The sequence below is a fragment of the Notothenia rossii genome (genome assembly GCF_949606895.1).
Source record: "Notothenia rossii genome assembly, chromosome: 5".
Lineage (NCBI taxonomy): Eukaryota > Metazoa > Chordata > Actinopteri > Perciformes > Nototheniidae > Notothenia > Notothenia rossii.
In genome coordinates, this window is record NC_136903.1 from 69,386,166 (window position 1) to 69,400,271 (window position 14,106).

At 39.5% G+C, this 14,106-nt stretch overlaps 2 protein-coding genes across 2 annotated transcripts; both read left to right on the forward strand.

The window, feature by feature from the left end:
* Positions 1 to 1,600: 1,600 nt before the first annotated feature.
* tubb1 (tubulin, beta 1 class VI) lies at positions 1,601 to 5,210 on the forward strand. Its single transcript, XM_079683737.1, has 4 exons — positions 1,601 to 1,722; positions 2,825 to 2,933; positions 3,081 to 3,191; positions 3,556 to 5,210. Exons 1-4 carry the CDS (start codon positions 1,666 to 1,668, stop codon positions 4,695 to 4,697), a joined length of 1,419 nt encoding a protein of 472 aa, XP_079539863.1. The 5' UTR covers positions 1,601 to 1,665; the 3' UTR covers positions 4,698 to 5,210.
* Positions 5,211 to 6,412: 1,202 nt separating this feature from the next.
* prelid3b (PRELI domain containing 3) lies at positions 6,413 to 12,299 on the forward strand. The gene is made up of 6 exons (XM_079683747.1): positions 6,413 to 6,572; positions 7,952 to 8,120; positions 9,701 to 9,790; positions 10,006 to 10,076; positions 10,179 to 10,281; positions 10,829 to 12,299. The coding sequence occupies exons 1-6, from the start codon at positions 6,541 to 6,543 to the stop codon at positions 10,943 to 10,945; spliced, it is 582 nt and encodes a 193-aa protein (XP_079539873.1). The 5' UTR covers positions 6,413 to 6,540; the 3' UTR covers positions 10,946 to 12,299.
* The last annotated feature ends 1,807 nt before the right edge of the window (positions 12,300 to 14,106 follow it).

Consider the following 14,106-nt stretch of genomic DNA (forward strand, 5'->3'; position numbering starts at 1 on the left):
AAGATTTTTTCCCTTTTTTGTTTTATTCCTTTCTAAAAAACGTCACTATTGAGATAACAGGAAGTTAAGAGAAACAGAAGTGAACCAAAAACAGATCACAAAGTAGTAAGAGGGCATTCAAAAAAAAACTAAGAGGGGTCTTATGAAAAGAACCAATGGGGCTGCATGCTTTGAAGAAGCAAGAATAAAAGGTGTCACTTTACATTTGATTTAAAATGGTCAATGGTTTGAACAGGACTTGATAATAGGAGGGGAGGCTGCAGCGCCAAGAAACAGCAATACAAACATTTGTTCATCTTTGATTTTAAGTGAAAAGTAAGGTGCTGTTGTTGTGGAGTTGTTGTGAGGTGGACCTGAGTGACCTGCAGGCAGACAATGGGAAAGTACTGTATTGCGGAGCTGATCAAATTAAGGCTTTACGATCATAAAGTAAGATTTGTTATCCATTCTGTATTTCTCTGGTAACATGCAACAAGCCATGCAGGAGACAGAGAATGTGTTGTCTTTTCCTGCAGGTCAAGCGAAAGCAAAAGAGAAAGGAGATTCATGATTGTTAAATAAAACATTTGCAATAAAAGTTATGTTTTTAAGTTTGAAAACATCCGTATAGTGATAAAGAATGAACTGTGCAAAGATACTGAGCACTGAATGTACATTTTCACAGTAGGAAAACTGTTCAGTGTCAACTTAAGATAAAAGAACGACAATTCTCCTTAGTCATAATCTTGTTTAAGTTCCTTTGTATTTTTACTTAATTTAGACAACAATTTCAGCCAGATGCTGAAATATTAATGTGAGGAGCAGTAATTGTTTTCAGAAGTTGAACCTAAAATATCTTTGAGAAAATAAAATGCAAAGATTTACATATTACAGTAAAACAACTATTTTTTCTACAACTACCTCTTAAACAGTATCATGTTATGCCTGTGATGGTCCTCTAGATGGTAGCACATCTCATAACCTCCCAACTGATACCTAGTATCACCCCTACACAGTCTAAGTACATGAATACTGAAAATATTATTATTATTATTATATTATTTTGAACAATTACTTAGAATCCCACATGGGAGCAACCTGTTTGGTATGTGTGTGCGTTTACAGTACATTCATATTCATTTTTTTAATGAAATGGGTGTTATCTTGCACTGGCCAATTATCCAACAAATGATCCTCTTTTCACTTAGCTGTTTTTTGTCATCATAAGAACTCACAGATGTGTTTAATCCACAATGTTGTGTTGTCATGCATCATTGCACCTTTTGTCTTTTTTTGTTGTTGCAATAGTTGATAATTCCTTGAATCAAACATCCCTCATGATTTATTGTATAATTTACATGCAATACAGTAGAGAGAAAATTAAACATGCACAAAACACAAGGCAGGATAGTGTCGGTCAGTGTAGGTCAACCATAAACTAAAAACCATAAACTAAAAAGTATAAAAGTATCGCGATCGCCCTCATATTAATTATTGTATCCACGCCTGTTTATTGTTATTCTGCTTGCCGTTTTCATAGTGTGTTCAGGCTCCTCATATATTATTGCATGGGGTGTTTCCCCAACATCACTCGTGACATCATTTCTGGTACTGTATAAAAGGTGGGTGAGAGAACTGGAGCCTATCACAGACCCTCAGCTGCTCTGTGTACTGAAGCCGACCATCATGCGTGAAATTGTGCATCTGCAGATTGGACAATGTGGCAACCAGATCGGCTCAAAGGTAAAAAAGCTAATCCTTCTCCAAAAGTTATAATGTGTATCATTAAAGTTATTGTTTGAGATCAAAATTAGCTGAGCTTTGTCACACTAGATAAAGGCAATTTGAAAATGTTTTGAAATATATATGCATATTTAAGATTATTTATGTAGATTGTTTTAATTATATAAAGAATAAACATATATAGTTTTCCTTTATATATATTTTTAATGACGATGCATATTTAGACATATTCTGTTACTTTGCATGGTGCAACAGTTGTGAGTGACACGGGTGTACCCTGTGAGGCATTCAGGGGAAAGATAAGGGCAAAGCGAGACTGGCATGGGTGGGACATTTTTTAACATGACAACACAAAACAAGAAAGAGGAACTACAAGATATGACGGCTAACACATCATTCTGTGTGACATTCGAGGACATTGTGGTATAAGAATAGCAGTCATTATGTAGAGTGTATACTTTTATTTTTTGTAGCAGAGATTCTTGATCTGGTCAGAACATAAAAATGTTTTAAAATGTTTTTGTAGATTCTATCTATTTTTAATGATTGCTCACTTGGAATTTGTTTTTCAAGTTTCATCATTTTAAAATTATGAATATTTTTTTCATGATAAGCAATGCTATTAAGTAATTACTAATTGTACTAGTTTATAGCTTGTGCAAGTTAGGTTTCCGTATGTAATTTGACCATTTGTAAATGAGGAAAAGCAAATTACATTTTATTTACAATCAAATGTTTTGAGATTTTTTTAAAAGAGAAGAAGTATTAGTGACTTAGCACATTTTCTTTTGGATGAGGTGCAACATATTCAATGTTCGGAAGTAAACCAAAAATAAACCAAAGATTTTGATTACATTTGATTACAGTTTTTCTTCATTCAACAGATGATGTTATTAATTTAAGTAATCTGACCCTGCTCATAAGGATAGGTTCAGCAGTCATGCACTGACTGAAGAGGTCTACAACATGAAACCATAAAGTTATTCTCCACAAAAACAGCCCTACCTAGAATTGTAAAACTAACTTGACTTCATATACATAAGCACTTTAAATCTGGTGATGTTATAATGATGATTTTCCTCTTTGGCACTATCTTTTCTAGTTTTGGGAAGTGATCGGTGAAGAACATGGGCTGAATGCAACGGGCATGTATGAGGGGGACAGCAGCCTCCAACTGGAGAGGGTCAACGTCTACTTCAACGAGGCTCATGGTAATGGAGAGGTTATTTACTGTTCATTTAATAACCGGCACTAATTCAGTTTATTTCATGATAAAAACTTTAACATATCTTAAACATATTTGAGTTCAGAATGCACATTTCCAGCTATATCATTTTAAAATGTCCATTCGTTTGCAGGAGGTAAATACGTCCCTAGGGCCCTGCTTGTTGACCTGGAGCCCGGTACGATGGACAGTGTAAGAGGAAGTCGCATCGGAGCCCTTTTTAGGCCGGACAACTTCATCCACGGTGAGACAAACAACAACATCCTACTGGGAATACCCGCTACAATTTGCTTTATGTTGTTTATAAAGGCTATTTTATATAATTATCTGTAAAAGTAAAGACACAAATTAACTTCTTAACACATGTGGTATTTTGGATACAAATGCTTCCCAACTGGAATAAATCCTGCATATAAATTGTATAATGTCTGAAATTAAGTGTTTTTAAAATCTTCTTGTAACAAACACCATCCATAAAGAAGTGGCACAACGTTTTTGTTTTAAAAGAAGAAATACTTCCCAGAGAAGAAATAAAATGTTAACACATTACATACAGGCCCAAAATAAAAAAACATTAGAAATAAGGAACTACTTTTTCGGTGTTGCAGGGAACTCAGGAGCTGGGAATAACTGGGCGAAGGGCCACTACACAGAGGGTGCGGAGCTGGTGGAGCAGGTGATGGACAGGGTGAGGCACGAGAGTGAGAGCTGTGACTGCCTGCAGGGCTTCCAGCTGGTTCACTCCCTGGGCGGAGGAACCGGCTCCGGCATGGGAACCCTCCTCATCAACAAGATCCGAGAGGAGTACCCTGACCGGATCGTCAACAGCTTTAGCGTGGTGCCCTCCCCTAAGGTCTCTGACACGGTGGTGGAGCCCTACAACGCCACCCTGTCAATCCACCAGCTGCTGGAGAACACGGACGAGACCTTCTGCATCGACAACGAGGCCCTCTACGACATCTGCTTCCGCACCCTGAAGCTGACCGCGCCTACTTACGGGGACCTCAACCACTTGGTCTGCATGACCATGAGCGGGGTCACGACCTCTCTCAGGTTCCCTGGACAGCTCAACGCAGACCTCAGGAAGCTGGCTGTCAACATGGTGCCTTTCCCTCGCCTTCACTTCTTCATGTCAAGCTTTGCCCCCCTGACGGCCCGGGGCAGCCAGCAGTACCAAGCCCTCACGGTGCCTGAGCTCACCCAGCAGATGTTTGACGCCCGCAACATGATGACGGCGTGCGACCCGAGGAGGGGGCGCTACCTCACTGTTGCTGGCATCTTCCGAGGGCGGATGTCCACCAAAGAGGTAGACGAGCAGATGCTTGCAATGCAGAAGAAAAACAGCAACTACTTTGTGGACTGGATCCCCCATAACTGCAAGGTAGCAGTGTGTGACATCCCACCTCGGGGGCTAAAAATGGCCTCCACCTTCATCGGGAACAACACAGCCATTCAGGAGATTTTCCGGCGTGTTGGGGAGCAGTTCACCTTGATGTTTAGACGGAAGGCTTTTCTTCACTGGTACACCGGGGAAGGTATGGATGAGATGGAGTTCACAGAGGCAGAGAGAAACCTCAATGACCTGGTGTCGGAGTACCAGCAGTACCAAGAGGCCACCTCTGATCTAGATTCGGGAGCAGAGGATGAAGAAGAGGAGGGACCCTCATCACCAGTGACAATGAAAAGTCAGTCCCAGGTGGACGTTCAACTGGAAACAGTGAATGAAACGAGCGAAGGCACAGAGGGATGAGTGGAAGACGTATTGTGTGGTGTTAAGGTTTGAACCCTTGTTGGAGCAATGTGGAAAACTCAAGTGGAACTGTTGGTCTGAAAAGGAACCGTTTTATTTTGTAGTTTTCTTGTGCTTTGTTTGAATTAGACAGTTGAGACTTAATCCGGATTTTACATATTTAACTAGAGTGCTTATTATCTCTTATGAATTCTTCAAAAATATGTGTGATTGTGTTTAAAACATATGTTTAGTATGTTCTTTCTTTCTTTCTTCTATAATGGAGTTTTTTTGCGTGTTTATGGGACCTAAAGTGTGGACAAATGTATGTTATGCCAGCTTTTTATAATTCACAGCCATTAAAATAAATTGTGATTTTCCATTATCCTATTAGAGTAAATGTTGCATTGAGTGGCTTTCTACCTAATATAAGTTATTATGGCAATTAAAACCAATAACATCAAAGAGTGATTTTTTGTTATTGAGAGTACACATTAATACAATAATAACAAAATAAAAAAGTATGTTTCTTTATTTTTATTTTGTTCAATCATTTTTTAAACTCGACCCGACGTTTCTAAACTTAGCTTCAGTGATGGTCAGTTCTCTGACAGCACAGGGACACCGTTCAAGGCTGTAGCTCAGTTTCCTTTAACTGTAGCGAGTCTGTCACATGCAGATTACACATAACTTGGACAGAGTCTGCACTTTGAGATAAGCACACATGACGTGGAGAAGAGTGCAGTACTGCCATAAAGTACACAACTACTCACACAAAGGCTATACGAGGAGAAAGGCGAACACCAATGTTACCCACATCTGAATATAGGTTATGGTGACAAACCCAGGATTCACTCACATATGTTTAAAGTAATAACCTAGCAATGAGTTCAAAAGGGGAAAAAGCTGTCAACTACAGATCGGGTTAATATGCAACAAAGTTTCAGCATAACATGAAATACAACTTTTGTCTACTCACTTCATCCTGACAGTCAGCATTAATACTACTGTATTAAGTTGAATGGATATCTATTATTGATCATATGAGCAGCCCTTCTGGTGCCAGCTTGGCTAGAAATTGCCCAATCAACAGACTAGTGGTCTAACCTTTTTTATTGTGACCAGTTCAAGCAGGGTGAGTTTGTATGTTTCATTGAAGAAGACATTAAGTCAGGAGAAATTACAATGATCTAATAATTAATTCAAAATATAAGATAATACAATATTCTGAAATAAATATAACTTTATCTGCAGATCCATGTGTTTTTATATTAATCGTCTCTCTCTATATGGTTCCCAACTTATGTTATAGAAAATTAAGAACTGAAGATGTTAACAGCTGAAAAGAATAGAAAAGTATTAGCCTTTCAAATGTGGTATCCAGCTAACCCAATGGAATAAAGCATACACTTAGAGCAATACTGGTGACTTTTGCATCGTTTTGCATAAAGATTTGCCCATCGATTTGACCTTGTTTCGTCAACAGCTGATCTCTCATTCATTCAAGGTTGCAGAGAACTTCCAACCTTCACTAAGATGAATATTGTAACAGCAGAGGTGCGTGTGTCACCTGACAGAAAGGAACATATTATGCATGCTGTGAAGGTAAAGAGCGATGTAAATCTTTGTCATTCACCTATTGTCGAGTTTAGATTTAAAGCAGTTATTTTAAGCTTTCTGTAGTGACAGTAGACTCGTGAGGCACATAGGTAGCGGAAGTGCGTCAGTCAGTGACTCATGAGTGCAGTGTCAGTAGGAGGGATTGCAGCAGCCTCTGAACGTGGTTCTGATTTCAGCCAGTGTGAAGTCACAACCGGCAACCGCACCTCCACTACCTCACCAGCATCTGTAAACTACTACAACCATGAAGATCTGGGTGTCAGAGCACGTATTTAAGTAAGTATACTGTTTATCTAAATAATGGGATAGTTTTATATTCCTGTGATTCAGTGTAGGTAGGCCTACTGGCACGCATTTACCGGCTTCGTGTTTTAATCCCCTATCCCGGTGAAGAACACTCGCGTGGTGGTTCACGAAAAATAGAACAACCAGAAAACGATGCAAATCATAGATATAAAACATATGATAACTACAACATCAGCGTTACGAGTTAGTGTGCTAATAGAAGCTAGTAGCCTTACTTTAAATTGCCAGATTTCCCTCGGTGGAACGGCTGTCACTCTGTCTGTGGCTTTATCGTTTAACAAAGCACTCAATCAGGCACGAACGAACACCAATGTATTCATTTATAGCCTATACCTTTATATTTATAAGTAAACTTCAGATTTTGAATACTGTCTGGTTGCAGAAGAGAGATGTAATGTTGCTTAATGATCAGCTGGTCAGCCCCCAGCGCGCGACCTTTCCCCCACATCTCCTTTATGCCGGTTTTGCAACACTGGGTTACGTCGGCGCGTTCACGTGTCTCCGTGACAACCATCCACCACTAAGTTCTGTGAACTTGACTTGAAAGTGATAAATACTTGCATTCATAAAAAATTGTTCCATATCAACAGTATGGAGGCCTATATGGCAAACACGGTTGGTACACTTTCTGTGCTCCTGTCTCTTCCACTGAGTTTTTTTTGTTTTGTTGCCTTGTTTTTTTTGAATTTTCAGTCTTATAGTCTATTGTTAGTTGCTGCTGAGCATCATTTATTTACCCCATTGTTCATTGAATGATATCCTTCTCCTTTGTAAATTAATTTCCTGTCTTTTTTATTCGTTATTCACTTGGCCTAAAAAATTATAAATATAAACACATAGAAAAACAGTTGATATTTGAAACTGGGAAACATAGACGTGCAGCCTCTTTGAAAAAGTTGCAAAGTATTTACAGTTGGTGCTACAAATTAGTCCTAGGCTATACTTAGTATAATAAAAAAAGCTGGATTAAAAGTAGAAAAGACACAAAAGTCGGCTACACTCACTGAGGTTTTATAGTGCTATTTGAAAAGAAAGCCTTATATAGAGGAGATTCAATGTCCTTTTACATCATTTACTTTTTAATTCAAAAGATCTTGACAGATTTTAGTTTGCTTTGTTCATACCCACGAATTTGAGCTTTAATTTAGTTTGCTAATGTTGTCACATAAGGTGTGTCGAGACGGTTAAGATGCTCGTAGAATAAGCACTACACTGTTAAATGACTCCATAAGTTGAGTAAGTCCGGCATTGAAAATGTAACATAACTACAGTTGATGTGTTCATTTGTATAAATTGTTATTGATGCGTTAATAATATATATATATTTTTTTGTTGCTTTCCTCTAACAGCCATCCTTGGGAGACGGTGACCAAGGCTGCCATGCAGAAGTATCCCAACCCCATGAACCCCAGTGTGATCGGTGTGGACGTTTTGGACAGAAACATTGATAAACAGGGACGCCTCCACAGTAAAAGACTGCTCAGCACAGAGTGGGGTCTTCCCTCCATAGTCAAATCTGTGAGTACCAAAAACTGGTCTGCTGCTAGCATCAACGTCAAACATGTTGCTGCTCCGACCTTGTAGTTTAAGATAAGATAAGATAAGATAAGATGGACCTTTATTAATCCCTGTGGGGAAATTCAGGAGTTTTAGTGAGAGTTAAAGTACAATACAGTATTCACACAAGATTAATACAATTAAAGATCAAATAAAATTAAAGATAAGATAAAAACCGCTTTGGTCACACTTAACATGTTCCACATGCGACTCTGAATGGAAAAACATATGACGTGCACTTTTGTCCTCGTGCTTTTCATTGATGTTGTGATGAAAACAATATGACACTTGATAACAATGTTTCAAAACATAGCTGACACACTATCTTCTTAAATAGTAACGATACAATTACTTAAAGGACCGACACACACAACATCATAATCCATCCTGAGTCTGTTATTCACCAGAGATAGGTTAATGCTTTCCATCCAGCAAACGTGACCTTAACCCAGGAGGCTATTTCTGTCCAGGAACAGCAGACTTGATGGCTGACTTGATCCCAGAGACAGTTAATGGCTTTGTGCCACATTCGCGTTGTACAGGACAGCGTAGTGCCATTTCTAACATTGCTGAGATGCAACCCACCACTGCATGTGATGTAACTTTCCAGCATGGTTTAAACCAGAGGTCACTAGAATGAGAAGCAGTGACAGAGGCTTGTTACAACATTTCTTTTAGATGTTTCCCTTGTGTCTTCAGACTGACTCCAGCCCTGATAAGGCTTTAAAGGATAATATAATGTTGGAACAACTGTTCTTTAGAATGTATCTTTGCTTACGTGTCTGAGGACAGGGATGTTGTTAGTAACAACATCTTTGAATAATCCCTGTAAATCCACGAGCAGTCTAAAACACAGACTCTGTAGGTGATGGATAGCATATACATACACGTAACCCTTAATCAGATTGTCTCAAATTAAATCACTTCTGAGCCTCAGACTGTAAACCGGATGTACCATGGACGTGTCTTCCTTTGACCTCTGCAGATACTGTGGATAGTTAGTTAGGCAGTTATAAGTGGGCTTGAACATTAGATTAATACATAGCTCATCACATATTTTTAGCATAAACTACACTTATAAGAAGGCTAATGTCTGCATGAAGAAGATACATATGAATGACACACAATGAGACTTAAATAAGACTAACATTTAATGTTAATTGTAAAAAATGAAAGAAGTGTGTGAACTAATTCAACAAAGTCGTGGTTCAGTGTGGGCATGACGAGTCGAGATATACTGCATATTATTCAACTGTAATCTCCACTAGCATTGGTGTGTTTTAAATAAAAACACTCATTATGTAACGTTTAGACAACAGATGAGTTGTGTATAAATGTAACAGAGGACTTGAAGCTCTGTGAACTTAACAACCTTTTGGGGTAACCCCACCATTGAATAATTGGTAAATGTTTTAATAACGGCCCCATCTCAAAGGTAAAAATACTGCAAAGTGACATCTACAAGAAAACAGTCTTAACCGATCATTTCAGTTTGTAGTAAATAATATTTCAATGTATTTTTTCTATTTCTTTGTCTTCAGATCATTGGTAACTCAAGATCATACACATATATTCAGGAGCAGTCGGTTGTGGACCCCATAGAGAAGACTTTCGAACTTCAGTCCTCAAATGTGAGTACTTATGAAACAGCACACACCCTTTTAATGATGATATTATTTAGATTTAAACACTGACATTACGCTTTGTGTGTTAAACGGTGAAACTTCTCTGGAATGAAGTTGGACATGCGGTTCTGAGACTTGTTTGACAACTCTCATTGTTGAATGTGATACTGTACAAGACAAGTTGTTCTCTCTCCAATCATGAACTACTTTGTCTTCTTCAGATCACTTTTACCAACTTGGTCTCTGTGGACGAAAAATTAACATACAAACCCCACCATGAGGATAAAGACAAGTAAGCTTTTTGCAATGCATGGATTATTTAATTTAACTGATGAAACCTGAAGTTCTGAAGCCTTTTGACAATATTAACAATTATCATTATTTTTAACTCTAGAACAATACTGACTCAGGAGGCAATCATTTCAGTGAAAGGAGTCAGTCTCAGCAGTTACTTGGAGGGAGTTTTGGCCAGTTCCATCTCTGCAAACGCTGGAAAGGTAAGAGGTTAACTGTCTTTTATGTCATCCAAAACATGTGTGAGGCCCATTTCTGGTAGATCCAAAAATGTATAATGTTAAACCAAGCATCCGACTAAATGTTCTTTGGGTTCTGGACTTAAATAATCTACAGTAATTGTAATTTCCCTGCCAAGTGGCATATGATCTGGCCTATTTATTGGTAATACCTACAAAATGATAAAACTGTGCTTCAAAAGTTTCTAATGTTTTTATATGGTTGTCATTTCTTAAAATGGAACAATACATGACGTGGTTCTTTAGTAATGATATTTTCTGATTATTTCATTTGATAGATTTCAGGATATATAAATTTACTTTTTAATTTGTATCCCATGCTACCTCAAAACACCAAACTTTTGTTGTTTTGATTAATAGATCCCTTAGCAGTAATCTCATGAACCCTCAAATGTGTGTGATTTTCTTCTGATTGCAGCAGGCAAATTGTGTCCTTTCTTTTATTCCGCTTAATGTTATTCTCTTTATATTCCTACCTTTGGGCTAATGCTTTATATTTGTTCTTAATCAGGGCCGTGAAGCTTTGGAGTGGGTAATCAGGCGACTGAATGCAGAGATCGAGGAGCTGACAGCCACAGCACGGGGGTCCATACGGCCCCCCATGGCCGCTGCTGTCACTGAGAAATGAAAACCGCCTCTATTTTCCAGCAGAGTCAGAGAGAAATTGCATGCCAATCCAGCCAGCCATTTTATGGTGCTCTGATTCTGTTTTGGTGCTCTGGAGTTTTTTTCTATCATACTAGGGTACAATTTATCTATCTCATATACTTTTTACTATCTACATTAGATATATTTTTAATAGCAGACTGCAACATAAAGGGATTCTGTTGAGTGTCTCCAGGCAATGCTGCCTGGCAGGACCGCATTGATGAGAGACTCGATCAAGGACATGTTTAGACACCACTGTTATCTGTGGGTTTGAAGACCTCAAGCAAAGAACTATCTGAAGCACTGGATGAACTAAAAACACAAGAAAAGTGCCAAAGAAGCACTCGCACCGCTCTTTGTCCAGCACAACGCCAGCCAGAATGACTTCTCTTTTGACCCTGACGGCCACAAGAAAAACACTTATAGTAAAGAAAAACAGTTATGGTGAGATTCGTAGAAAGGACCGTAAAGAATACTCCTGTCAAGAGAGCATGGCACAAAACAATGCCTTGAAGAGGCAGGAGTCACGTGCAATAAATGTCAAGGGTCCATGGAAATGGTTTCAGGTGTCAGAGAGTAGAGTTTGTCCATGTGATCATCGACAATGTGAAGTCAATGAAGTGTTTCCACGTCAGGTTTATTTTTGTAACAGCCATCTCCTAAAAAACACTTTCTTTCGGGACCTCATTTATAACAAGACACAGCACTAGTCAACGTTCATAAGCCTGAATAATAACTGTGATTTGTTTTTATGTGATAACTAATATTGTTATAAAGGTATTTAAGTTAAATGAAGGGATCAAGGTGTTTGCCTTGTTTAGGTTTTTGAAGTAATGTATAAGAACTTTTCAAATGCTGCATCGGTATTACTTTTGATATGAATCACTTGGATGTGTGTAGAAAGCACAGTACAAACTTACAAGTTACAGATTCACTGTACATGAATGTGTTTGCTAAACTCAAACAGTTTTATATGCATAAGACTACTTTAAGCTAAGACCTTTGAATTGACTTTTATTCGCACTTCACAAAGAAAAGCTGCTACACATGCTGAAAATGAATCTGTGAATGATATCACTGTTTGAATTTCAAAAGGTCTTTCTTTATGTAACATACAGCAGTGTGAAGATGATGAAAGATTTACTTTCTTTAACATAATACAAATATATTTTTTTATCTGTAATGGGAATATTTATTTCGAAAAATGGTTGTTTTGAGTTATTAGTTCCAACTTGGGTTGAACATTCAGAAATGTGATATCACTTGTGTGACTCCAATAAGACAAGGTGTCAACAACTGCAGAATGTGACAACAAAATAAAATATTTAAACTTGTTTCCTCTCTGAAGAACCAGCACCTTACCGTGGTAGAGAGGTTTGTGTGCCCTGATGAACCTGGGGGCTGTGTTGTCTGGAACCTTGTGTTCCTAGGGTCTCCCATGGCAAATTGGTCTCAGGCAAGGGGTCAGACTAAGATTGGTTCAAAAGACCTCATGAAAGAAAAACCAAGAAGTGAGGATACCCGGCCCGGAGGAGGCCCGGGGTCCCCTTCTGGGGCCAGGCCCAGAACAGAAGGAGGACTCGTCGGCGAGCGTCTGGTGGCCGGGCTTGCCACGGAGCCCGGCCGGGCACAGCCCGAAAAGGCAACGTGGGCAACACCTCCGCTTCTCCGTCCCGCGGGCCCACCACCTACGGGAAACAGCGATGGGGTCGGGTGCGCTGCCAGAAGGGTGGCAGTGAAAGCAGAGGGTCTCGACGGACCAGACCCGGGCGACAGAAGCTGGCTTTGGGGACGTGGAACGTCACCTCTCTGGGGGGGAAGGAGCCGGAGCTTGTGCGGGAGGTGGAGCGTTACCAGTTGGATCTGGTTGGGCTCACCTCTACGCACAGCGTCGGGTCTGGAACCTTACTTCTGGATAGGGTTTGGACTCTATTCTTCTCCGGAGTTGCTCAAGGTGTGAGGCGCCGGGCGGGTGTGGGGATACTCACAAGTCCCCGGTTGGGTGCTTCGTTGTTGGAGTTTACCTGGACAAGAGGGTCGCCTCCCTACGCCTGCGGGTTATGGGGGGGAAAACTCTGACTATTGTGTGTGCTTATGCACCAAACAGCAGTTCAGAGAGTATACGGCCTTCCTGGAGACCCTGGAAAGAGTCCTGTATGGGGCTCCTGAAGGGGACTTTGATCTTGGACTTCAATGAATGGAGCTAATTTCCTGCCATAACTCCACAAACAAACTAAACAGGTTTTACAAATGCCTCATGAATCACTACAAACACAATGTGGTTTGCAAATACAAAACACCATCTACAAACTAATGCATTTAGTTTTGCAAAGAAAAAACGTATCTATCAAACAAACACAAAACATTTTTCTAATAAATCATGTTTCAGAGACAAATTCAGCATAGGTTTTACAAGTACACACATTTACACTACAAACCCTTTTTTTACGAGTACAAAACTTGTTTTTACAACTACAAAACTGTTTCTTCTCACGGCGGAATATTACTGCCAAAAGTCACGTGACTTTTGGCAGTAATATTCTGCCGTGGCTGGCACATGCTCCACGGCAGCAGGGGGCGCTACTGAGTCCATTGGGGAAGGCGGGAGCCTCCCGCCGGGAGGTTGAGCAGAGCATGGAACAGCCCTTGCCAGCCCGATGACAGCGGTGTTTCTAGCGATCCAACGATCTGGGTCAGTGTTATAGTGATAATATTATAAACAAGGTGAATTTCGCGATCACAACGGAAACAGCCAAGACACATATTGAGCCCAGAAAATCAATGTTATTAGGGCTGTAAATATAATAAGCCTTTGTCTAAAATTGACAACATTGTAACTAAGGAGATTTAAACCATACAGCGATTCTGCACTCTTCATTTTCTTTCCTGCTATATTCAATGAGTGATACAAATATTTTTTACCATAAGTTCTGAATAAAACTGATACTGTTGGACTCGGTACTAGTTGACTGCTACCAGAAATAAAAGGATGTACTGTGTAGCCTACTTTGTGAGTAATCCTCTGTCAGAGACCCCTCCGTATAATGCATGTTTTCTGCTATCTTTGATGAGTGATAAAAAGACAATTTTATCATAAGTTCTTAATGATATTGAGACTGCTGGACTCAGTATTCTTACACC

Excerpts from the sequence above, each read along its gene's own strand:
- prelid3b (XM_079683747.1), top strand. The coding sequence starts at position 6,541 with ATGAAGATCTGGGTGTCAGAGCACGTATTTAA. Across the intron at positions 9,791-10,005 it reads TCGAACTTCAGTCCTCAAAT|ATCACTTTTACCAACTTGGT; the intron begins GTGAGTACTTAT and ends TGTCTTCTTCAG. Across the intron at positions 10,077-10,178 it reads CACCATGAGGATAAAGACAA|AACAATACTGACTCAGGAGG; the intron begins GTAAGCTTTTTG and ends TTTTAACTCTAG.
- tubb1 (XM_079683737.1), top strand. The coding sequence starts at position 1,666 with ATGCGTGAAATTGTGCATCTGCAGATTGGACAATGTGGCAACCAGATC. Across the intron at positions 1,723-2,824 it reads GCAACCAGATCGGCTCAAAG|TTTTGGGAAGTGATCGGTGA; the intron begins GTAAAAAAGCTA and ends TATCTTTTCTAG. Across the intron at positions 2,934-3,080 it reads CTACTTCAACGAGGCTCATG|GAGGTAAATACGTCCCTAGG; the intron begins GTAATGGAGAGG and ends ATTCGTTTGCAG.